This window comes from Tachypleus tridentatus, chromosome 1, assembly GCF_004210375.1.
Source record: "Tachypleus tridentatus isolate NWPU-2018 chromosome 1, ASM421037v1, whole genome shotgun sequence".
Taxonomy (NCBI): domain Eukaryota; kingdom Metazoa; phylum Arthropoda; class Merostomata; order Xiphosura; family Limulidae; genus Tachypleus; species Tachypleus tridentatus.
The window spans coordinates 59961842-59987807 of NC_134825.1; the positions used below are offsets into that span (position 1 = coordinate 59961842).

The window sequence follows — 25966 nt, forward strand, 5'->3', positions numbered from 1 at the left end:
CTCATTTAATGTTAGTGAAATGCTGATTTGCATATTTTTCTTAGATGTCTTCGTAGTTCATTGCCATATTAAATACGATTACAGTTAAAACAATCAGCCAGGCATTTGAAAATATTTGGTATATAGTGTGTGTGCGTGTGTGTACTTCATGATGACTGAAACTAATACAAATTAAAGTTTAAAAACTACATACATGAATAAATATAACGTACGTGTTTAATACATGTATTTATATAAAATTTGTATAACAATAAAAATAAAAAGGTGTGTGTAGTATTTGTTCATGTCTTGTGGCTTTCAAACATCTGAAGATTGTCATATGTGGCTTTTACATTAAACAAATTTGGCCACCTGTGTGCTAGATATTCATTGGGTATCTTAAACCTTGCTTTAAAGGAATCCACACTATAAAACAGGAGTTGGAGCTTTTATTTTGCCACCCTCCACCTTAACAAATTTAGGCTGTGATAATCTTTCCCCCATAATGTGATAGTAACTTAGTCATGCTCTGAAATACACCCTCATATTTATGATCTTGAGACCCTCCTACAGTAACCCTCACAACCTCCAATCTTGGAAATTTTTCTATAAAACAATAAAGACCTGTTTGTTGGTTTTATAGTTAATGTTACACAACGAGCTATCTGCACTCTTCCCACCACAAGTATCGAAACCAGATTTCTAGCAGACGTACTGCTATGCCACAGGGAGCACTAAAAACCCTGCCAGTATTAACATTCTACAAAACATGAAAACAGCAATTTTACACACATTGCAGAACATCACCATACCTAAAGATTTTACTGGAGATTAAATGGTTAACAAACATAGTAGAACATTACCACACCTAAGTTTTATTAGGGACAACCAGTTATTTATTGCATATAATTGTTTTAACTTGTTTCAAAATGTTATTACTGTTTATAGTACATTTTTTCTGGCATGAAATTATGTATTTAATCACTATTTTTTTTCAGTAAAGATGAATTTTCAATTGAATCAAATTCTTTATTTTGAAACAAAAGCTTAATAATAATGATATCAGAAGTTTACTGTAAGCAAATAAATTAAATCTCAAAGAAATTACTATCAACTTTTTCGGACAGTGCACCATCACTGATACACAAAAGTACATGTTACTACTACAAAAAATAATAAATAAAAACAGAAGACTTAAGTAAACATAACAAAAGAAACTTCTCAAAATATAGTTTACTTACTGAATATTTATAACTACTTAAGAGCTACCCATACTAGCCATTTCTAATTTTGAAGCAGAATAAAGCAGCTAGTCAACAGTATCTACCATTACTTTAGTAGAACAGAAAGATCTGATTGTCACTCATAAGTATGAAGTTGTTTTTTGGCAGCAACAATGAATCTCCAACCCACAGTTTGGTACATTACTCATTGGGATGGGTTTGACTTTGGCCCACTAAAAACTTAAATGCTCAACTAGATTTTAGGAATTATATTTTGTTTCAATGATGTAACATTTTCAGTCTAATTTATTAAAATAATGATGATTCTTCACCTGGATCCATTTGATTTTCATTGTATAAAAAGAGAATACATACATACTTAATTGTAACACAAACTGATCAATATACTAACTAGTAATGTTTAAAATTTCTACCCAAATTTCCATTAAGAATCTTCTTTGGCTTGAAGTTATCCACACTTAAGTAACAATATGTTTAAACCATTCCAGACAGTTGATATAAAAGTGCCAAGAATGGTAAATATCATCATGGAATTACCAAAACAAAATCTCTCCAATATTATCTTAGGGATTGTGTTTATTTTATTTAAGGTTATTGCACTTAGAAATGTATAGAAAAAAATGTGGATATTTTATGCTTGCTTGTCAGAAGTTCTTAAGACACCGAAATATTTCAAACCTGATAGTGTAGAACTTCAAGCTGAAATCTATTTGAATTTCTAATTAACACAGAAAATAAGAGCACATCAGTTTATACATTAATATGACATTTATTCAAATAATTCTGTTAAGATCCATATTACCACTTGCTGTTCTAATTATGGATTTTGTATGCAAACTGTTTTATCATCAATTATAATCTTGTGTTTACACCAGTTTGCATCTAACCATACATTTTAGGTTTATATTTTTCTAAATACTTTAATATCCAAACCAGTACAGGTGAGAACAAGCTGTGTAAAACAAGAATTAGTTAATAAATTGAAACTTCTACTTAATCTAATTACTGAAAGTCTGAACATGTACATATTTTTCACCATTATCAAATAGTAGCATACTGTGTAGTTTGAATACTTCAGAACTTAAAAAGAGAATAAACCAATAGTTATAGTGGTGTCTCTCTCTTAAAAAACGTTTAAAGATTAAAAACTAGTAATATGAAGTAATTAAAATATTATAAAGTCATATGTATATTAAAAAGTAATGCTATTTGCTTTTTAGTATGCAGCAACCACAATACACACCAAGGTGTTAATAAGACTAAGGGTTTCATTTGCCATAGGATAACCTTCTGTTAAACAGTACATAATGCAAACAAAGATCTAACTTATCCAGTGGTTTCTGAGCTTCTGCACCCCTCCCCCATGGACTAGTAAAATATTTGTAAAAATCTCAATTGTTAGGAATATATATGACCAGTGTAAAATTAACACGTTTAATATTTTTTTCCATCTATCTCTTCTTAACCAGACTTTTCCACCTTTTCTCTTCTGTGGAATGTTTTATATAGCCCAACTTATTTTGTATAATTGTCTTTCAGTGGAATCATATGGCAACAGCCACATTAACTTACAAAATTTATGTGCATGTATCCTAGATTATCAGTAAGGTAGCTAATTTTAGTCTTAAAATACCCAAAGTATTTGATATATAATTGTTAAAATATTTGTTTGCAAGCCAGGAATTTTAAAATAATTCTCAGCATTCAAAAGTAACTTTTTTCTCTTGTTAACTGAAACTGTTTGAGCAGTAGTTACAGTTATGTTGAAAATGTGATATTTTGATTTGTATGCCTATTACCAAAAATAAAACAAAAAACAGCAATAAATGTTACAATGTTAATTTTCATATTGATAAACAAGTACCAGTGTAAGTCTACATCAGCCCCATCCCTAAAAGCATGCATTTCCTCAGTAAACCATGTAAAAAAAAAAAAAAATTCTTGTAATGTACAGCTGATGGTTTGCATTTGTCCTTAAATTAAACTGTTAATGTTACTCTAATCAATCACCAACTATATGCTACAAAGCCATACTTGGAAAGGTGAATGTTAATATAAAAGTGCTACTTAAATCAGCTGCAGTTACTTTACTTGGCTGAAAGATGCTTTTGTAAAGCATGTTTGCTGTATCCAGATATACAAGTAGTTTCTTTACTTATTAAACATAACTGTTTTATAAAACACTTTAAAACTATGTTTTATTTATGTGTATAACCTATAAAATATTTGAGTCTTTAATCACAAATAAACCAGTAGTTATAATGGTGTCATCAATAAATTAGGAAAATTATTACACAGGTTTGAACCTTCATTTAATAATATATTCCAAACCTAAAAAGGTCAAATTATACCTTTTTTTAAGACAATTAAATGAAACATACTATTCAAACAATGATTACAAATTTGTTGTTTGTTACCTAAGAACTAACTACTTGTCTACAAGTACCTAATGTTACCTTATACAGTAGCTCAGAAACAGCCTCTTAGAACTTCAACACAAGTTTTCTGTTTGTGAAATCATCACAGCTACTGTAACAATGCTGTCAAAATGTTAATTTGAAAGAAAAAACAAAACTAAGAAACTTATGTAACAATGTATTGTGTCTAGAATGCTTACTTTATGACCTGCAGAAGTGTCTCCTCACTGTGGATGCTTTACCAACATGCTGATGACTACTACCTCCGTGAAGATGTCCTACATGGTGCAGAGATTAATGAATAAATAACAAACTTACCTTCAACCATTCATTAATTCTTCTGTCCCAGCTGCCAAATTCATTATTTTATGGCAATACCAAATTTTTTTTCCTCAAGTAATACTTTTGTAAATTTTTATTTAAATCACCTAATTTATTGACCCATTTTACATATTAATTTCAAGTTTAAAAAAATGTAGGTTTATAAGTTAGAACTAACATAATATTAGTCATTTGCCTACCCTAAACATCTCGGCATTTCATTTCAGCACCCTTAAAAAATTAGTTATAAGGTTATTTTCTATACATTGTACACATTTTACTTATAAGATTAAAAAAACCATTGATAAATCATATTTATCACATATTTAATATAATGGTATTACAAATGTTAATGATTTATGTAACTGCATTAGTTATTTACCTGCTGATTAATATTTTCAGTGAAGTGTATTTTGGATGTAAGGTCAAATTACTTTACTAGCAGAACTTACATTCAATATCAACTGCAAACTTCAGGCCAGGAGAGTTCTTGGCTTTACACTTGTGATAAGCATGGCCTGCTTTCAAAATAGGCTTGTCAATTTTTCCTCTCTCAGATATAATTCCTAAAACACAGTATAGGAAAATGAGGGTTTAAAAGTTTTCTACAACACTATAAGGAAAAATAATTCAATACATTGTGTTAAGGAATTCAGAAGCAGCCTCATGACTAGATCAAGATTTGTTTCTTCTATTTCAGAAAAAAATCACTGCATGACTAAATGATATTAACTATAAAACAATTTACAGGAATAAGTAATAATTAAATAAACAAAACAACTTCAAAAATTTAATTTTAATTAAAAATTAAAGGCAATTTTTGTACTTATATTTTACATTAGAATATCTGATTCACCTCAGTAACTAAATAGTTGGATCCATATATTTGTACAAATTTTATTCAATATATTGTGCATTTCACAATCATTATACTTTTGATATTAGGTTTATTTTTAATGAAACAGACATTTACAAAGTTAAAACTTTCTATTTCTGAGAAAAAGATTCTAAATACTCTATGCTACAATGTTTACTACTCTATCTGCTTAAATACAATATAATTTGCTCAAAAATACAAGAATCATAGGCAAAGCTCAATTGTTTTTTTTAAATAAAGGTTTCTATTATTAGAAACAAGATTTATTCAATTTTTTAGTAAATTAAATTCAGCAATTTGTTCGCACTATTTAAAGGATTAACAGCTTTACATATAATCATAACCTTTTTCAAAATTATGATTTCTATAACTTATTTCAATAACTATTTTAAAAGTAATAATGAACTTTACTATGACCACCATTGGTATACATCATCTCACACTTAGTAAATGTAAACAGTATAAAATTTTTTTTTATACAGTATAACATTACAGCATTAGGTTAGTGACATTTATTTTACAATATTTACAATCATTGCTATTCAAGTCTTATCATCACTGACATTTATCACTTCTGACTGCTTATTCTGTAAAATGGCCACTTGTGTAAGAGAGTAATAAGTTTTATTAGACCAGACAGAAGATGGGCCCATACATATTGAAATTAGTACCACAATTAGCTGCCATTTTGTTATAGTATGGTATTAAACTCTCTACTTCATCACTGTTTAATAAGAATGCAGTGTCTGAGAAAGGCTATAGCATTGCAGGCCCTTTAACCCTTTCACAACAAAGTTGGTTTAAAATACACATCTGCAAGTGTTAAGTATTTATACTATAATTTTTAATGTTTTATGTGTATCTTCACAAAGTTTGGTTGACTTTCAGTAAAGATTACAAATTTTTTTACATCAAAATCAGATTTTTTAATGAAGTATGTTTTACTAAAGATTTGTTTGTGAAAATAAAGTTTGTTTCATTACTAGTCCCAGCACAAAATCTCAAATATTATTTATAATTTCTAAAACCTCCTAAATACATTTCAAACATTTGTTTTCAGTAAGACTTTATAACATGAAAACTTAAATGTTTAGTACAAATAACTTAGGTCTCATAACATTATACTTTTATATAAATTCATTACTTTCATAATATGTTAAGTTATAATGATGTGATGCACGTACACTCATGTTAACTTATCCAATAATATAAAACTAACCTTTGGTCTTTATAAAGTGATGTCTTAGTAATGTTTTCATGGACTAGTCTTGTAAAATGTAGCCACATTTCAATTATACATTATAACTATATATAGATTATTACTATTTACAAACAAATTCTTCTTATTATTAGAACACAAAAGAGTAAGTATTAAAATTTGAATTATAATATACAGTTCGATACCAAACATACTGACAAATTCATAACATAGTACTTCAATAAAATTTGATTGATTGATTGATTTAGTGTTTTATGGCACAAAGCAGTGAGGCTATCTGCACCAGACATTCGGTAAAAATGTAAAAAAAAAATAATAATAAAAAATAAATGTAGTAATAGACATAAATGGAAATGAAGGTAAAACAAAAAAGTATAAAACCAATGTTGACACCTAGCCTACAATGTTAAGATAGAAGGCAGAGTATAAGTTGTAAGGTATTTACTCTAGCAAAAAGGTAATGATCATAACCTGCCAGGAAGACTAACAGGTAAGTTCAAGAACCACCGTCAGTCACTTGAAGTTGGTCTTTCCAGTCCTGGTTCCGGGTTATGTGTCATAGCAACCAGTATCAAAAATGTAAAAGAATAGAAGTTTTAAAAGATACATAGCAAAATTGTAACAATGAGTAGCCAAATGTCCAGTAAAAAGATAAAGTCAAGTAAATGGAGTAAAATTTGTAAAAGTAAATGAAGGTAAAAACAAAACAGCAATTAAAACAGAAAATGGTGTAAAAACCAATGTTGACATCCAGTCAACAAAGTTGTAAAGGACTACCTGTAGCAGAATGGTAATGGTCATAACCCGCCAGGAAGACTAACAGGTAAGTATAAAAACCACCGTCAGTCACCTGAAGTTGGTCTTTCCAGTCCTGGTTCCGGGTTATGAGTCAATATGGCCAGTACTAAAAAGTAAAGTAGTAAAAGTGTGAAATGATATGCAGCAAAAGTATAATAACAACTCGCCAGGACGACTAACGTGTAGTTCAAACAGTAGCGTTAGTCACCTGAAGTTGGCCTTTCCAGTCCTGTTGTTGAGTTATTTAATGTTCTGGCCATTGTCAAATGTCAAATTGAATGAGAGATTAAAACTGTAAAAAAGGAACCACAAAAAGGTGTAATGAATAAATATGCAACACTTAAATGAGATTAAAAAGATTAATGACCATTAAAAACATTATCAAGGTGGACAGAGTCACCATCACCAATAACTCTGTCCAATGTTACAGACTGACCCTGGGAAAAAATATGTTTAAAATATTGCTGTCATTGAGAATTGTAACGATGGCAAGAAAGTAAAACGTGGTTGATAGTGATTTGAGTGTTACACAAACTACACATTGGTGCATCAGTTCCAGATAAAAGAAAATGATGAGTTAAAAAACTGTGACCAATGCGTAGCCTAGTGAGAACAACTTCCTCCTTCCAAACTTTATGGAAGCTAGATGGCCAAAGTCCAATTTTGGGTTTGATTTGAAAAAGTTTGTTGTCGCGTTGCTCACTCCAAGTGGACTGCCAGCTGGCACGGAGCCGAGCCTTGAAGACAACATCATAGTCCATGTACGGAATAGGCATAGGAGTGATGGTGCTGAAGCAGACATATTTAGCTGCCATGTCTGCAAGCTCATTCCTGCGAATACCAACATGGCCTGGTATCCAGAAAAACTGGATTGAAGTAGCTGCTAATGAGAAATGGGCCAGTCGGTTTCGAATATCAGCGAGAATAGGATGTGAGCTAACGTGTAGCGATTCCAAGGCAAGTATAGAACTAAGCGAATCAGTATAAATAGTGCAGTTGGAGTACTGCTCAGCTGCAATATGATCCAGGGCAAGAGATATGGCATACAGTTCAGCAGTGAACACAGAAGCTGTAGAAGGGATTCTGCACGCAACTACTGACCCATAGTAAACCATAGCAGAGCCCACTGAATTACCTGATTTGGAACCATCTGTATAAATGGGAACTGAATGATTGTTTGAAAGATATTCATTGAATAAAAGACGGTACTTCCAATCCGAGTATCTGCCTTTTTAGGTGACTGAAAGAAAGGTCACATTTGGGGCTGTAATAAGCCATGGTGGGATGGGCCGACCTGTGGAATCTGCAATGTTATCCAAGGACAGACCCAATTCATCCAATTGCGCCCGGATGCGAAGGCCAAACGGAGCAATGACAGATCGTCTGTTCTGAAAAAGTACTGCCCACCGAGGAAGGAAAACACATTTCCAGGTGGGATGCTTTGGTAAGGAATGAAGTTTCGAAGTATATTGTAAAGATAGTTGCAAACGGCAAAGGTGTAGAGAAGGTTCATGAGATTCAATGTGTATACTTTGAACTGGAGAGGTACGGAAAGCCCCAGTGCAGAGTCGAAGTCCTCGGTGATGAATGGGGTCCAGCATCTTTAAGACCGAGGGTCTGGCAGAGCCATAGACCATTGATCCATAATCGAGTTTTGATCTAATAAGAGCATGATATACCTTTAACATTGAACAGTGATCTGGCCCCCAACTGGTAGAAGAGAGAACACGGAGGATGTTCAGTGCTCTTGTGCATTTGACCCGAAGCTTCTTTAAGTGTGGTATAAAGATCAGTTTACGATCAAAGATAAGCCCCAAGAACTTGGTCTCTGGTACCACTGGCAACAAAACCTCACCGATATGAAGTTCAGGATCAGGGTGAATACCCCGTCGACGGCAAAAGTGCATGCATACAGTTTTGGAGAGAGAGAAATTAAAGCCGTTCACCAGAGTCCACTTCCGTACACAATTGAGGGCGGTTTGTAGTTGCCGCTCAATATATCTCATATTTGACGACTGACATGAGATGTGAAAGTCGTCGACATACAGCCCATTCGCAACAGTGAGAGGGAGTTGTTCAGTGATGGCATTTATCTTTATACTGAAGAGTAACACTCAATACACAGCCTTGAGGGATTCCAAGTTCCTTTACAAAAGAATGAGAAAGTGTCGAACCCACACGAACTTGGAATCTCCTGTCCATTAAAAATTTTTTAAATAAACATGGGTAGATGGCCACGAAACCCATATGTATGGAGGTCTCGCAAAACGCCATACCTCCATGTTGTGTCGTAAGCCTTCTCTGATAGATGTTTCAAGACAAATTAGGTGGTCTGTGGTGGAGTACTGTCGACGGAACCCACACTGGGTGGGCGAGAGGAGGTTGTTTGATTCAAGGAACCAAACAAGACGAGCATTAACCATCCTTTCTAATGTCTTACAGAAACAGCTCATCAAAGCAATTGGACGGTAGTTTGAAGGAATCTTGGGATCTTTCCCTGGCTTAGAGAAAGGTAAAATAATAGCCTGGTGCCAGGCATCAGGAAAAACATTCTCCTGCCAGATCAGGTTGAAAACAATCAGAAGGACATCAAGAGAAGCAGGAGATAGATGGTGCAGCATGTCATAATGAATATCATCAGGTCCAACAGACGTACTGGCAGACCAATGAAGGGCCATTTTTTAGTTCCACCAGGGTAAAGGGACAATTATATTCAAAGAAACAGTCAGTTCAAAAGGAAAGAGGTGATCGCTCTGCCCGAGTCTTGATGGCCAGGAAGGTGGAGGAACAAGCAGAAGTGCTAGATACCCGGCAAAAGCTTTCACCTAGAGTGTTAGCGATGTTCCGAACATCAGTCATCTCCTGACCATCAGAGAGTAAGATCGAGAGGGGGACAGAATTGTAGTGCCCATTAACCTTTCGAATCCTGTCCCATATGATCTTGGAACTGTTGGTAGAAGATATGCTGGTTGTGAACTTAATCCAAGATTCCTTCTGGCTTTGACGTCTTACCCACCTAGCATGTGCACGGGTCCGTTGGAAAGCAACCCAGTTTGAAAGTGTGGGATATCTACGAAAAGTATCCCAGGCCCGCTTTTGAGCCTTCCGTGCTAAGTGGCAAGCAGGATTCCACCACAGACGAGGATATTGTGGAAAACGTGTCGAGGTTTTAGGAATACACTGAGCAGCTGCATGTGTAATACAGTCAATTACCGCTGCTACACAGTCGTCTATTGATGGCTGATTTACGATGGCAGGATCAAGTTCTGCGAGAGCAGTGAAAGTGGACCAGTCTGCCTGATCCAGCTTCCACCAGGGCACGCGGGTAGGGTGGCATCGACTATGGCCAGTCTCTCTCAAAAGGATCGGAAAATGATCACTGCCTAGTGGATTACTGTCAACCCTCTATGAAAAATGGGAGAATAATGAAGGGGAGCAAACTGAGAGATCAATAGCGGTAAAGGACTGACTAGGTGCATGAAAGTAAGTGGAAGAACCAGTATTGAAAAGAGAAAGATTGTGATCAGAGAGCATCCGCTCTACAGATCGACGCCCCTCCCATCAATAATAGCACTTCCCCAGAGGGGATGATGTCCATTAAAATCCCCTAGGATTAGAAATGGAGATGGCAACTGTTCAATGAGAGCATCAAGATCTGATTGATCATATGTCTCTCCAGGGTACAGGTACAGAGAACAAACAGTGATGGTATGACCCAAGGAAACACGGATGGCTACAGCCTCCAAGGGTGTGTTGAGTGACAAAGACAGGGTGGGCACGTGTTGATCAACCAAGTGCCACCCCTCCATGTACTTGACCATCACACAACCTGTCATTTCTGTACAGAGAAAACTGCCGAATGGTGACTGTATCAGCAGTTTTGAGAAATGTTTCTTGTAAAGAAAGACAAACAGGATGGTAGGAAGCAATCAGTGTTTTGATATAATCCAGATTAGAACGTAAACCTCGACAGTTCCATTGTATCAAGGTGGCCATTTTTAAGAACAGGTAGGTGAAGTGGCTGGAGAACCCTTCGGTTTATGACCACGTCTTTTTTCTTTACTGTCTTTAGTCGGAGGAGGTCTATCAACCTCCATGGATCCTGCTCTGGGTTGGGTGGGCAGGTTTTTGTTATTGGAAGGGGAATCCAGTGACTGAGGATGCGAACAAATAATTGTTTTGTCTCTTGTGGTGGGAGAAAAAGATGTATCAGAAGAAATGCCTGTATTTGAAACTGAAGGACGTGGATCTTGAGGTTTGTTGGAAGGCATGGGAGGAACAGAGATGGGTGTGGAAGTCGATTCATCAACCTTTTTAACCACGGAGGTCAAAAGGCTTTTCATTTGTTTTGAAAACGATTCTCATGGAGGCACAAAGAGATCTGTCTGCACTCCCACTGTAGTTGTGGAATGAAGTGCAGCAGCATATGTCCGAGATGGAGTTGTGGACAGCAATTTCGAGCCTCAGGATAACTAATGTTATGTGTCGCTTTCAAACGCTGCACCTCTTTTCCTCCAACCATTTTGGGCAAGAATGAAAGTAAGAGGGTGAGAACCATTGCAGTTTACGCAATGTGGGTTCATGTCACAGTCATAGGCATCGTGGTCCTTGCCTCCACAACGAGCACATGTCAGGGAACCACGACAAGATGTCTTTGAGTGGCGAATCTCTGACATTGGAAACATCGAAGAGGGTTTGGTATGTATGGCGAACCCTGCAATGAGATAACCTGCCTTGATGGTGGCAGGTGCACGTTGTGAAGTAAATGTTAAAACGAGGGTATTTGTTGGCAGTGTAACTCCATCTTTGCGAGTGGAGATGCACCTCACTGCAGAAACTCCTTGAGTGGAGAGACCAGCGAGAATCTCTGACTCGGGAACGTTCTTCAAATCCTTTTCAACAATAACTCCTCGTAAAGAATTCAAGGTAGCATGGGGTGTAACCTCAATAGGTATATCCCCAATTGCCTTTGAATTCAAGAGGAGTTCACTGTGTTGGGATGTGGGTGTTTCAACCAATATGTCACCAGATCGAAGTTTCTTTACTGACTTTGGAGAGCCAGCAAGTCCCTCTAGTCCCTTTTGAATAAAAAAAGGGGACATTTGCCCTAAAGGTTTTTCCGAAAGAGAATGTAATATAAGGAAATGATGTACGCGTGTTACTGATGTTGAAGATTGCTGTTCTGAGTATTCAAGACGTGGTCGCTTACCCATTGACTGTTTTTTTTTACAATTTTATTTAAATTTTTTGGAGGATCCATAGAAAAAAAAAATTTCGGTACCCACTGACCCCACCCACCATGGAGCCCTACAAGGGGACGCACTACAAAGTCATGCAAGGACAATGCAGCAACGCCAGGGTTTCGTGAACACTATACCCAAACACCAGCATCAGGCACCATGTCCACAACACCCGTTGAGAACTTCCAACACTGGTACTTGGTTGACTCCAGCCCAAGTGGACCAGCCGATTGACCCAAGAGGGGCCACCCAAAGGCCGCCCGTCTACAGGAATTCGAGGCCAAAGTGGTGTGTTAGGGTTGGACCCCTCAACCATCAAGATCCTCTCCTCCCCTTCATGGGTCGCCACACACGGCAAACACGTGGGTGGATGTTTAGATTCCAGAGAAGGTAACCAGATAGAACAGAACCTTCCCTGAGAGGTCCCCTCACCACTTACAGGAATCCACACCGAGGGGATAAAATTTGATACCAAGTCAACAAACACAGTAACATGGCATTTGATAGGGTTAATGGAATGTGGTAGTATAAGCCAGCAAGTTATACTCTCAATAAGCCTGTTTAGATCAAGATTGGCATTTCTGTCACTGCAGTAATGGTGAACATATATGGCATTACTGGTAAGACAATAAATGGACATGATGTTCAGTGAAACTCCACAAAGAACATCTGTATTGCAACTACCAGGGCTCCCACTCTTTAATGGTCATGTGCTTTTATGTTTAACAACTTGTAGGAAGCACTAGTAGGTTACATGATTCATCATCCCTTATGTGTGACATGCTAGAGGCAAATTGTGTATAATGCCACAATATACAATAAAAAATTAAAATTTAATCAAGTTTCCATCAAATTTATCTATGTAACATATAGATATCCCTTATTTAAAAGATCAGACAAAATTTGTCATAGTTGTGTCAGTCATTATCTCATTACTACATCAGCCCTCATATGTGGAAATATTGTATATTAAATCTCACTAAAACTAGCAGTATGTTATCAACATAAAACAGGTAATTTTGCAATGCTTGAAACATGAGGACACTTGTTTTATATTGACCAATCAGAAATGGTCATCCAGCATACCAGATGAAATTGCCATTTCTGTTTGAATTCCTTTTTACAATTATTTGTATGAAATTCAAAATTTTATTATTTTTTGGCAGTTCCTTCTATTCTTCAGAATTTTACTCCCTGGATGAACTTCCATGTGGTTTTGTGAAATTATGTTGTGCAGAGTTGGCCAAAGTAACAAAGCTACTTCAGTTATGTATCAATGACAGTCAATTTACAAATGTATTGATTAAAGTTGTGGCCTGAGATGTGTTACAATAATTTTATGTAAGAATCAGCTAATTGAAGCAGTTTCTACTTACAGTTTATAAAATTAAAACTGACTATGGTAAATAATCAAATTTACAGTATATCAAAATAAATTATTATATAGGTTTCAAGAAAGTATACATCAATTGCCTGTATTTTCAAAGGCCCAAATTAGAAGCTTTTGTTATTTCATCAACATACTCAAATTTATTACCTCACACCAGACAGTTTCAAACACTGCTTGATTATAAAAAAAAAAAGTGTTCACTAACTTACTAAATCTCTATGATTTAGTAATACCAGGTTTATACTCTATGTTCTCTTATTACATTTCAAGCTTTGGAAAGAAGTCAACACTGAAAGATACAATTGGCAAAGAACCGAGATGACAATATAGCATGTTATGTACACTTCACTTTTTACTAAATAAAGTTAAGACACCAAACGTGCACTTCTGCAAACTGAACCACTTAATACATCCCTGATGACCTGAGAATCAGTTTTTCATGTTTCAATCTACAAGAATATATTAAGATAATTTGAATACAATTTAAAAATAAACAGAAATCAAAATGCTAATTAAGCAATACTTAAAAGGTGATGACAAAATTTAGATAAAACTGTTTTTATGAAGTACTAAAAATAAGAGTCATTCTTCATACATATATATTGTTACTAGATTATAACTTATGTTTAGAAAATATGTCTAAAAACATTTACTAAGATATTATTTGAAAAGAAAAAAATTTATCATATCACATAACAGGCAATTAGCATGTCAAATCATTACTTACCCTACAATTTGATAACCCATGCAAATCTAACCAATATAACTTTTCCACAGTCAGTTATTGAAGTATCTAATTATCTTCGCCTAGCATCAAATATATATACAGCATTATAAATTTAACTTTACTGAAAAACCAAAAAACCAAAGACATTCCATGCTTGAAAAGTTTGCTATTAATTTACCATGAATTTGAAAGACAACACAAATCTCAGATAAAGTAATGAAAAGGGACATTTAAACAAGAATCATTCAATTTAATAAGTTAATTTTCATTAGAAATAACACAGGTAACTGATAACATCACAACCAACCATGACATGTTGGCTGATGGCAATATCTAATATCCACAAGGAGGTTTCACTCTTGTTGTCAGGGTTGTGAGATACAAATACAACTCTAGTTTCGAGAATAACATGCTAGCCAACCTTGATCTTCAATTTTTTTCTTCTAATTACACACAACTGTGCCTTTTGTCATTTTTCAAACTGGAAGAACATTTCCAACCTGCAGTGTGGTTTAGCAAGAGAGAATTAGAAAACAAATATTAGATGCATGCTATGTATGTATATAACAAACAAAGGAGAAATATAAATATGACTAACACACAGTATTAACCCAAAATTTTACAATCTTCGAGAATCTGAAGCCAAATCTTACTTGTCTCTAATCTTCTCAGACCAATTTTTAAAAATATTAGTAATGAATCATAAGTTAATTTTTTTTACTTATAACATACTCTGAAGTACACAATCCAAAAAGTAATGACATATTATGAAAACTTACATTTGCAGATTACAGTTTAAGTTGAAGTAGGATGTTCTTGGAAACAAATAACTTTCATTTGTAATGAAAAGCTACTTTCATCAATGCCATCCTTTGAGAAAATTATCTAATAAGCATGATATTGCTGTATTTATTTCAGTAAAATCTGTGTACTTTGATTTATTAGTTTTCTTTCTTGCATTCCAGTGGATGACTAATATTCACCAGAAGCTATACAATGAATGATTAATCTAGATATCCCCAGTTTTGATTGGTTGATATAGTGTTTTATGGCACAAAGCAGCTAGGTCATCTGCATCAAATGTCTGGTAAAAGGGTAAAAAAATTAAATATAGTAAAATACATAAAATGAAATGAAGTTGCATTGAAAACCAGAAACAGCATAAAACCAATGTTGACACATAGTCTACAATGTTAAGAGAGAAAACAGAGTAAGAGAAGTTGTGAAGGACTTTCTCCAGCATAATGGTAATGATCATAACCTGCCAGGAAGACTAACAGGTAAGTACAAGAATCACCATCAGTCACCTGAAGTTGGCCTTTCCAGTCCTGGTTCCAGGTTATGCGACATAATAGCCATTATCAAAAGGTAAAGTAATAAAAGTTTTAAAAGACATGTAGCAAAATAATAATAATTAGCAAAATGTCTGTTAAAAAGAGAAAAGCAAAGTAAATGTAGTAAAATTCATAAAAGGAAATGAAAGTAAAAACAAAACAGCAATTAAAAACATAAATGGCATAAAACCAATGTTGACATCCAATCTACAAAGTTGTAAAGGACTTTCTTTAGCATAATGATAACAGTCATAACTCGCCAGGAAGACTAACAGGTAAGTACAAGAACCACCATCAGTCACCTGAAGTTGGCCTTTCCAGTCCTGGTTCCAGGTTGTGTGTCATTATGGCCGGTAGCAAAAATGTAGTAACTCACCAGAACAACTAACAGGTAGTTCAAACAGCAGCGTTAGTCACCTGAAGTTGGCCTTTCCAGTCCTGATGTCAAGTTATTTAATGTTATAACAATTTTCCAATTTCAAATTGAACTAGAGAGATTGAGACTCTTAAAAGGGAACCACAATTAAAAAGGTGTAATGAATAAATATCAAACACTTAAATGACATTGAAAAGATTAATGGCCATTAAAAACCTAAAAACATTATCAAGGTGGACAGTGTCACCATGACCAATAACACTAACGTTACAGACAAACCTTGGGATAGAACATGTTTAAAATAGTGCCGTCGTTAAGAGTCGTAATGATGGCAAGAAAGTAAAATGTGGCTTACAATGATTTGAGTGTTACACAAACTACACACTGGTTCAACAGTTCCAGATAAAATAAAACAATGAGTTAAAAAACTGTGACCAATGTGTAGTCTACTTAGATCAACTTCCTCCTTCCGAACCTTACGGAAGCTAGATGGCCAAAGTCCAATATAGGGTTTTATTTGGAAAAGCTTGTTTTCACGTTGCTCATCCAAAGTTGACTGCCAACTGGCACGGAGCCAAGCCTTGAATACAGGACCATAGTCCATGTACGGAATAGGCACAGTGGTGATAGTGCCAGAGCAGATAGATTTAGCTGCCATGTCTGCAAGCTCGTTCCGACAAATACCAACATGGCCTGGTATCCAGAAAAACTGGATAGAAGTAGATGTTAATGAGAAATGGGCCAGTCGGTTTTGAATATCAGCGAGAACAGGGTGTGAGCCAACATGAAGTGATTTCAAGACCAGGAGAGAACTAAGGGAGTCAGTATAAATAGTGCAGTTGGAGTACTGCTCAGCAGCAATATGATCCAGGGCAAGAGATATAGCATACAGTTCAGCAGTGAACACAGAAGCTGTAGAGGGGATTCTGCATGCAACCACCGAACCACGGCAAAGCCCAGTTACTTGATTTGGAACCATCCGTTTAAGTTGGAATGGAAAGATTGTTCAAAAGATGTTCAGTAAATAAAAGACAGTACTTCCAATCAGAAGTATCTGCCTTTCTCAGATGACTTAAAGAAAGATCACATTTGGGGACTGTAATAAGCCATGGCAGGATGGGCTGACCAGTGGATTCTGCAATGTTATCCAAGGACAGACCCAATTCATCCAATTGCACCTGGATGCAAAGACCAAAAGTAGCAATGGCAGATTATCTGTTCTGAAAAAGTATGGCCCATTGAGGAAGGAAAACACATCCCCAAGTGGAAGTGGGATGCTTTGGTAAGGAGCAAAGTTTCGAAGAATACAGTAAAGACAGTGGCAAACGGCGAAGGTGCAGAGAAAGTTCGTGAAATTCCACGTACAAGCTCTGAACTGGGGAGGTGCGGAAAGCCCCAGTGCAGAGTCGAAGTCATTGATGATGAATGGGGTCCAGCATCTTTAAGGCTGAGGGTCTGGCAGAGCTATAGTCCATTGATCCATAGTCAAGTTTCGATCGAATAAGAGCATGATATATCTTTAACACAGAACATTGATCCGCTCCCCAACTGGTGGTAGAGAGGACACAGAGGATGTTCAGTGCTCTTGTGCATTTGACCCATAGCTGCTTTAAGTGTGGTATAAAGGTCAGCTTATGGTCAAAGATAAGCCCCAAGAACTTGGTCTCAGGTGCACATGGTGATGTAAATGTCAAAATGAGGATATCTGTCAGCAGTGTAGCTCCATCTTTGCGAGTGGAGATGCACCTTACTGCAGAAACTCCTTGAGTGGAGAGACCAGCAAGAATCTGACTCTAGGACGTTCTTCAAATCCCTCTCAACTCCGTGTGATGAATTCAAGGTAGCATGAGGGGTAACCTCAGTAGGTTCATCCCCAATTGCTTTTGAATTCAAGGAGTTCACTGTGTTGGGATGTGGATGTTTCAACCAATATGTCACCAGATCGAAGTGTCTTTACTGACTTTGGAGAGCCAGCAAGTCCCTCTAGTCCCTTTTGAATAAAAAAAGGGGACATTTGCCCTAAAGGTTTTTCCGAAAGAGAATGTAATATAAGAAAATGAGGCACGCGGTGTTACTGATGGTGAAGATTGCTGTTCTGAGTATTCAAGACGTGGTCGCTACCCATTGACTGTTTTTTTTAAATTTTATTTAAATTTTTTGGAGGATCCATAGAAAAAAGAAAAATTTTCGGTACCCACTGACCCCACCCACCATGGAGCCCTACAAGGGGACACACTACAAAGTCACGCAAGGACAATGCAGCAACGCCAGGGTTTCATGAGCACTACACCCAAACACCAGCATCAGACACAATGTCCACAACACCCATTGAGAACTTCCAACACTGGTACTTGGTTGACTCTAGCCCAAGTGGACCAGCCGATTGACCCAAGAGGGGCCACCCATCTACAGGAATTCGAAACCAAAGTGGTGTGTTAGGGTTGGACCCCTCAACCACCAGGTTCCTCTCCTCCCCTTCACGGGTCGCCACGCATGGCAAACACATGGGTGGATGTTTAGATCCCAGAGGAGGTAACCAGAAAGAACGGAACCTACCCTGGGAGGTCCTCTCACCACGTACAGGAATCCATACCGAGGGGCCAAGTTTTGACACAATAAATTAGAAGGAAGACAGCTACTCAAAAGCACCAAATTTCAACTTCTGATCAAACAGTGAATAATCCACATCTTCAAAGTGTGGAGCATTATTTTGTGACAGTAGTACATGGACTATAAATCTTTCACTTTACATCCAACAAGTTTGCCATTTCACCATAATTAGTCCTTCAGTAAATGAACTAAATTTCTTTTTCGTCAATTGTTTGTTTTGAATTTTTCGCAAAGCTACAAGAGGACTATCTGCACTAGCCATCCCTAATTTTGGAGTGTAACACTAGAGGAAAGGCAACTAGTCATCACCACCCACTGCCAACTCTTGGGCTACTCTTACCAATAAATATTTATAATGGCCCCACAGCTGAAAGGGTGAGCATGTTTGGTGTGATGGGAATTTGAACCTGTGACCCTCATTATGAATCAAGTGTCTTTTCCACCTGATTATGTCAGGCCTAGTCAATTATATTCAACAAAATCACACATGAAATAAAGTCTGAAAAATGCCATTGTGACAATAATGTAATGTGGTATGTAATTATGAAGTCTTATAACAATAAGCACAGAATAGTTACTCTTATTAGTATTAATAGTAAAATATTGGTTAACATATGGACAATAAAGTATGTTAAATCATGAAACAAATGCAAAGATAAGTTGCATTTCAAAAATTATAACAGCATATATTTATTAATTCTTTCAATAAATACAACTTTAAATTGACAACTAGCAGTTACTCACTTTAATAAACCAAAAGCCCTAGTAATATACATACATAGCTAAAATAAATGTTGCATCTGATACAAGGTGAAATAAAATCATGATACAAATAAGATTGATAACTTTTGTATGGAAATAACCTAAACTAAAAGAAAGATACACAAAACTTTGTAGTTTGTGTTTTCCTTATAGTAAAGCCACACCAAGCTATCTGCTGAGACCACCAAGGGAAACTGTGGTTTGTGATTGGCTGAAACAATTTAATTTTGACTATTGGGTGACACTTTAGAAACTGCATTTTCATAGGTCAATCTCCACTCTCACTGCTATGGCCCATGACAAACATACACACACAAACATTTCTTCTTCAAAACTATTGTTTTGATTGTGTTCTAGAAAATGGGCAATACATATCATATTAAAATTTTATTTTTGAAAAACACCTATAAAGTCTCAAGTTTAAAACAGCAGTTACACCAAGGAAATATTTCTTTTAACGATAAAGGTAAAAATCTAATTGCTAGACTGCCTTACATCATTCAATCAACAAATCAGTGCATTCTTATTTGATAATTCATTTCTATTTCATGGTTTCCCAAACCACAGTCGTAGTTCATTTTTTCTTTAATATTATTTTGCCAACCTACAGCAAATATGGCTGTATCATGATGAATCCTGGGCAATATTCGTTATGACAAGAAACCTACTTGAAGTAAAAATGTATTCTTTGTTAACCTGAAAATGAACTAAGAAGGTCAAAATGTTGTTCTGCACTTTAGTGTTACTACCTATACCAGCTGGACAATATTACTAAATACATTTCAATATTGTGTGGGATAGTTTATTTTATAGATATAATTTGATGTTTATATGGCAGGCATGACAAGCACCATAATAAGTATTGACTAACTGTTGCCACCTTGTTGATTGTATCATTTGTACCGTGTTTACTCGCTTATAAGACGGGGATTTCTCCTCGAGATTTCGGGCTCAAATTGGGGGGCCCGTCTTATAGGCGAGGTCTACAGACATAGAAAATAAATTTAGTTCACTCAGTTTATCAGATCGTTCCTCAAATGCAGAATTTCGAATTCCATTGACGGCAGTGAGGATGATGAACTTTTCAGTGAGTTTATCGGCGGCAGAGATGACATAGAGCAGGAGGAGAACACGGAGGAATGTGACCTCTACGATGATGGATTGTCCGAGGAGCAGTTTTATGAACTGTTTGGAGATAGCGACAACGAATAATTTGAAGGCTTTTGAATTTCATAACTTGCATACTGATTTGCTGTGTTCTATTAAAGTGCAGTTTGCGTAAACTCTTAATACTTTGAAGAAATGTGGTTTAAAAGTTAGCATAAACGTACTTTGATACTGAAATATGTTGTGATAAGTTTTGTGTGTTAGATTGTTCTTTGTTATGTGTTTTAAATATGAATATTTATCATACAGTAAATAAAATAGTTGATGAAATTCCATTAAACGCTTGAACACCGAGTTTGGATTTATTCATTTATTTTCACTTTTCTCTCTCTTCTATTTTTCTCCTTCTAATCTGAAATTGAAATATCGTATACGAAACCCAAAATTAGGTTTCTATTAATTTCCATTTTTTTCACTTTTCTCTCGTTACCTGCTTTCCTTCCTTCGTCTTATAAACGAGTCTAAACAGAATATCGACAATCTCTCAGGTGAAGTTGGGACCCGTCTTATAAGCGAATCGTCTTATAAACAAATAAAAACGGTATGTATTTTGTCCCTACACTTTCAGACAGGACACTACTGACAGGATCATTTTTTCTCCCACTATGATAAATTTTGACCAGAAATAGAGTTAAATTATATTAATATAATCAATCCATAATTGTTAACATCACTGACTTTTAGTGTGTGTACATATGCAGAATGTTAGTAAGAGGAGGAAGGGAGGAATGTAACAATGTTTGTGTTTTTTTATAGCAAAGCCACATCAGGGTATCTGCTGAGCCCACCAAGGGGAATCGAACCCCTGATTGTAGCATTGTAAATCCGGAGACATACCTCTGTACTAGCAGGGGGCAAATATAACAATGAGAAATAAATTATATTTGTATACATACAATACTGCCCCTTAAAACAAACTCCTAATTATCCTCCCCAGTATTTATTTTGTAAAGTTTTGATGCTGTATCAAAACTTTGATTCAGCATATTCACAAAATTTGGTACACTTTTAGTAAATATTACAAGTATTTTTTACAGAAAATCAGATTTCTTTAGTGAAATATTTTTACTGAAGATTTTATTTGTGAAAACTTCGTTACTAGTTTGAGTGAAAAGTGATATGCTGCAATTCAAAAACTTCTCTCCAAAAAATGTCAAGTATAACTTGCATATTCTCTAAAACCTCCTAAATACATTTAAAATGTTTGTTTTTAGTAAAAATTTTCATTTTGTGTTATTTTCTATACTTTAACTGTAGGGTCTATCACTGGCAGTTGGCTTGAAAAAAAAAAAAAAATTACTGCAAAGGTGTGGTGTCTACTAAGTGTTAAATAAAACAAAAGTACCTGATAAATCAAATTGAACATTCCTTTTTTGTTGTTTTATGCACTTATTTTGGCCTGAATAAAACTGCCAGTAAGAGTTAATTCACTGGTGCCTTATAGTCAATTTACACAAAAAATATGATGCATTAACATGCACTCTACACACACACACACAACAATCTTTAACGTAATTCTATACACTCAAAAAATTTCCTGAAGAGAAAAAAGTTTATAGCCATTTTTATAGAGGTAATCTTTACCTCTGGGTTCTTGCTGGATTATTAAGTGGTTGTTTCAGTTTTATTTGATAAGTTTATTAAAGTAGATTCAAGATTATATTTTGAGCACTTTGGTGAATCATTTGTCAATTTCCTAACATTAAATGACCTTCTAAAACCATTTTATTTTTTTTGCGATGTTCAACCTTCTATGTTTATAGAGATTTGGCTGATCAGTTTTAAGTTCAGCATAAAAAACAACTAATGCATTAGAAATTGTTTGACACTAAAGTACAAGTTTAGATTCCTGAAGGATGAAAAGTAGTAACTCACTTCTGAAAACTGTCTTGTACAATGAAACCTTTTGTACTCAAGACAAAAACAATTTTGTACATGGCTAATTAAGCAGTGTACATACAAATGTTAGCATGATTCTAACAGTGATGTGAAAACTGTTCGGTCACAAAATTACTAGGTTTTGGAATTATTTTGTCTCTTTCAACAATACAAGAATAATACATTACATGCATACATTATGGTACTAAGAGGAGGAAGTTCTCAACTAAGAGGTATGCACTTGAACTCTACAAATTTCAACACAAAAACAAATTCCTTACATCCATGAACATTTTTCACATTACCTAATAATTCGCATTTTCAAATGTTATACCTTCATAAATTCCTTGATGTAGCCATGTCTTTCTGTAAATTCAAAGCCAAGAAGTTTTGGAGCTCCTTTATGCTCGTGGTGACTGTAGAAAACACATCCAGCACTTTTTCTCCTACTTCATACGACACATCACATCTTTTGAAAACATCTTCAAATTTAATAAACTGATACTTAAGAGTTTCACAATGTATAAGAAATGCTACTGTATAAATTTCTGTGCTACTTCAAAGAGTAGCTTTTGTTTTGACTTAACACATTTAGGAAAAATTCTCAAATTCTCATCTAATTGTACATCAAATGAAAAAACTTAAATGGCCCAGCTTGACCATTTAAAAAAATATAATGTTGGGTGCAAATACTGCTATTCTTTTTAACATTCTGTTTCCAAGTCAAACTATTAAGGGTAAGGTTAACTGAAATTGGTCTAAATTTGCTAAAAGTTTGGTGGTATTGAAATAGATTAGTATTAAAATAATAGATTATAATAAACGTATTAGTTTATTACTTATATTTTTACAAGTGTATTTTATCAATTGGTTACTGCTTAATATTAAGCAATAAAGCCCTATTATACTTACAGATAGCTGAACTTAAGAAGAAATATACAGTGAGGAAACATACTTAACATATAACAAGAAAACAAAATAGAACCATACAGTGATCATCAACGAATTGATCAATTACAAAAATGCATTTAAATAGACTGACTATCTGTTACAAAAACAACTGTTATATGTTATGGTGTGAATACCTTTTCTGTGCTGAGAAAAATTATAATAAATAATTGTTCACATATGTACTGCAAGCTTTTCAATAACAAGTTATCCCTTAATTTGTGATCAAGTTTAAATTCATTGCAAAAAAAAAATCATGTTGCTAAAGAAAGCATAAACTTACAAAATATAAATAAAGCTGAAACGTTGAGCAAATACAAAACAAATTGAAACATTCTTTAGAGATTATGGTTCATTTCATTTATTCACCACTATGTGCAATAAATATATCACAGGAAGTTCTACCTAATTTTAAACATATAAATGAAACTATTTAGAACTAACGTCACTCAAGTCTTTAAAAATTAGTCTAGCAATAACACCTATTAAAAGCAAAATTAAGTTAAGACTACGAATGCAAGTTGTTTAATGAAAAACAAAGAATCTGATAATGCAATATTCCACAGAAAAGTGGCAATTTTTTAATTTAATTTATACAAAGTATTTAAAACTAATTATGATTTAATATAGCAACAGAGTAAGATTCAAGCGATATTAAAGATTAAAATGGATTGATATAATGTACAATATCACTTTACTAACCATACCTTTAAATCTCGGAACTGCCAGTATGGGTATTACCACTTTTCAATCATATGCAAAGAACAACGTATCATCTTCCTGACCCATCCTCACGCTGCAAAAAGACTTTGTACCTGACCAATGCCGGACACGTGTTAGGGACGAGAGTATAAATGAGTACAGGATTGTAAGGGGCGCTGCAGTTGGATGTTAAATTAGTAATTAGTACAGGTATAAAGATTTTCCTTTATATTGGTTTTAGTTGCTGTATAAGTTGAGCTTCTTTGATTTTGCGTTTGTTTATATTTGTTTCCCCATTAATATCTGGGTGTTTTCTATGGTTATGTTGTCTTTATCTTATTTGCAGTGTTAAAAAACGTGTGAATGTGTTTTTTGAATCTAGTTTCCATTTTTCTGCTTGTTTCTCCAATACAGAAGTCGTGGTAGTTGTTGCATTGTATTTTATAAATTATGGTGTTGTGTTTGTCAGTGTAGTTTTTACATAGTATAGACTTTAGTTTGGGTTTCTGGTTTTTGAGTAAATTTGGTGTTTACTGGAATGTTATGTTTTGTTACAATTTTTTTCCAAATGTTGTTGTTTTTTTCTCTGATGTCGGGAACATATGGTATGTAGCAGTATAAGGTTTTGTTGTTTGTTGTCTCTTGGGATTTATTGTTTGTTTGTTGTTGGTCTAGGTGTGTGCGTATAATTTTTCCCACGTTGTTTTTGTGGAAATTTGTTGATGTTGATGAAGTGTCGTTTTATTTTGTTAATTCCATCGTTAATTTTATCTGAAATAATCTGAAATTTCATAGATTAATGAGGGCCACAAACACAGGTCTAATGAGCCCTGTTGTAAATTCGAGGCTCAGACTAAAGGGAGCGGAGGGGGGTGATGTAGGACGCGTCTGGATCCGAGCGGCCCGAACCTGTCGTTAACTGTACACTAAAGGTACACTATGATTAGCGACTTCGGCAGCTAAGGAGAGTAAGGCGTTCGACAATAAAACCGTCTAGACATGCATAAGAACAAATGGCGTAGGAAAAACGCACAATATACACATAAGATTGATGCAGCTACAAGCTACAAATGACCTGTTAGATCTAGATCACAGGAGTTTACGCTTGGGAGTAATATTTTCGAAGTTCATGCTCTGTTCAATCTGTTGTGATGAAAATTTTACTTAATCTTACACTACGTACAAGACGTAGGTAGATTCTGTGATAGTGCTTACAAGCCTTGCATGTATACTTAGGCCTACTGACTGATACTTACAAACTATCGCTTAGATCGAAAAGTTTAGACGCACGCCTATATTAAAGATGCACATTTCAACTACTAAAAAAGCCTACATCTGGGCCTAATTTTGTAATTCGATTGGTAAGAACACGAGAATCACAAGAACAAACACACAATTTGTAGGCCTGTGATGCAATAAAACAATTCAACAGACCAATCTGTAGGGGGGATGATTGTATGCTCCATACCCCCACCTAAAATGAAGGGTGGGATGTATCCCATCCATCTCCCCCAGGATCTACGTCCCTTGTTTTAAAGTCTTTTGGAGAAATATATGTTTTCAGTTTCCCCAGTAACCAATTAGCAACCCTTTTTGAATTTACTACGACCAAAAATAACTTTATGTTCAACAACCAAAACTACCTACAAATAAATGGTCTAATACGGGGAATCCTGTGTCACCAGTTCTAGACAACATTTTTATGAGACAGATTGAACCTGAAGCGATCAATTCAGCCTTACATCCACCACTATACTGATACAGGTATCTTGATGATACAGTTGCTGGATTCACATATACAGAACACACACTTAGGTTTTTTCAATCCCGTTATCTCGATACACTCCAACATTCAGTTCACCTGTGGATAGGAAACAAATATAAACAAACACAAAATCAAAGAAGCCCTACTTTTACAGCAACTAAAACCAAAATTAAACCAATATAAAGGAACACCTTCATACCCATACTAATTAA

At 35.1% G+C, this 25966-nt stretch overlaps 1 protein-coding gene across 9 annotated transcripts; it reads right to left on the reverse strand.

Annotated features, from left to right (window-relative positions):
• Positions 1–994: 994 nt before the first annotated feature.
• On the reverse strand, positions 995–24150 carry LOC143249650 (large ribosomal subunit protein uL2-like). 9 transcript variants are annotated; one of them, XR_013027892.1, is made up of 7 exons: positions 23995–24148; positions 22674–22808; positions 14520–14712; positions 7064–7147; positions 4414–4527; positions 3841–3918; positions 995–1941 (listed from the first exon to the last, which is right to left on the reverse strand). XR_013027892.1 is itself a non-coding variant. In XM_076499930.1 (6 exons), coding segments are annotated over exons 4-6 (168 nt in total). In that variant the 5' UTR covers positions 7116–7147; positions 14520–14712; positions 22674–22808; positions 23995–24148; the 3' UTR covers positions 995–3916. The 9 variants fall into 9 exon arrangements, 5 of the variants coding, with proteins under 5 accessions (XP_076356045.1, XP_076356057.1, XP_076356038.1 ...); XM_076499930.1 differs by having other exon boundaries at positions 995–3918; XR_013027899.1 differs by lacking the exons at positions 7064–7147; positions 14520–14712.
• Positions 24151–25966: the final 1816 nt, after the last annotated feature.

What these genes read in the sequence shown, in the direction of transcription:
- LOC143249650 (XM_076499923.1), bottom strand. Translation starts at nt 12,735, where the DNA reads ATGTCCATTTATTGTCTTACCAGTAATGCCATATATGTTCACCATTAC.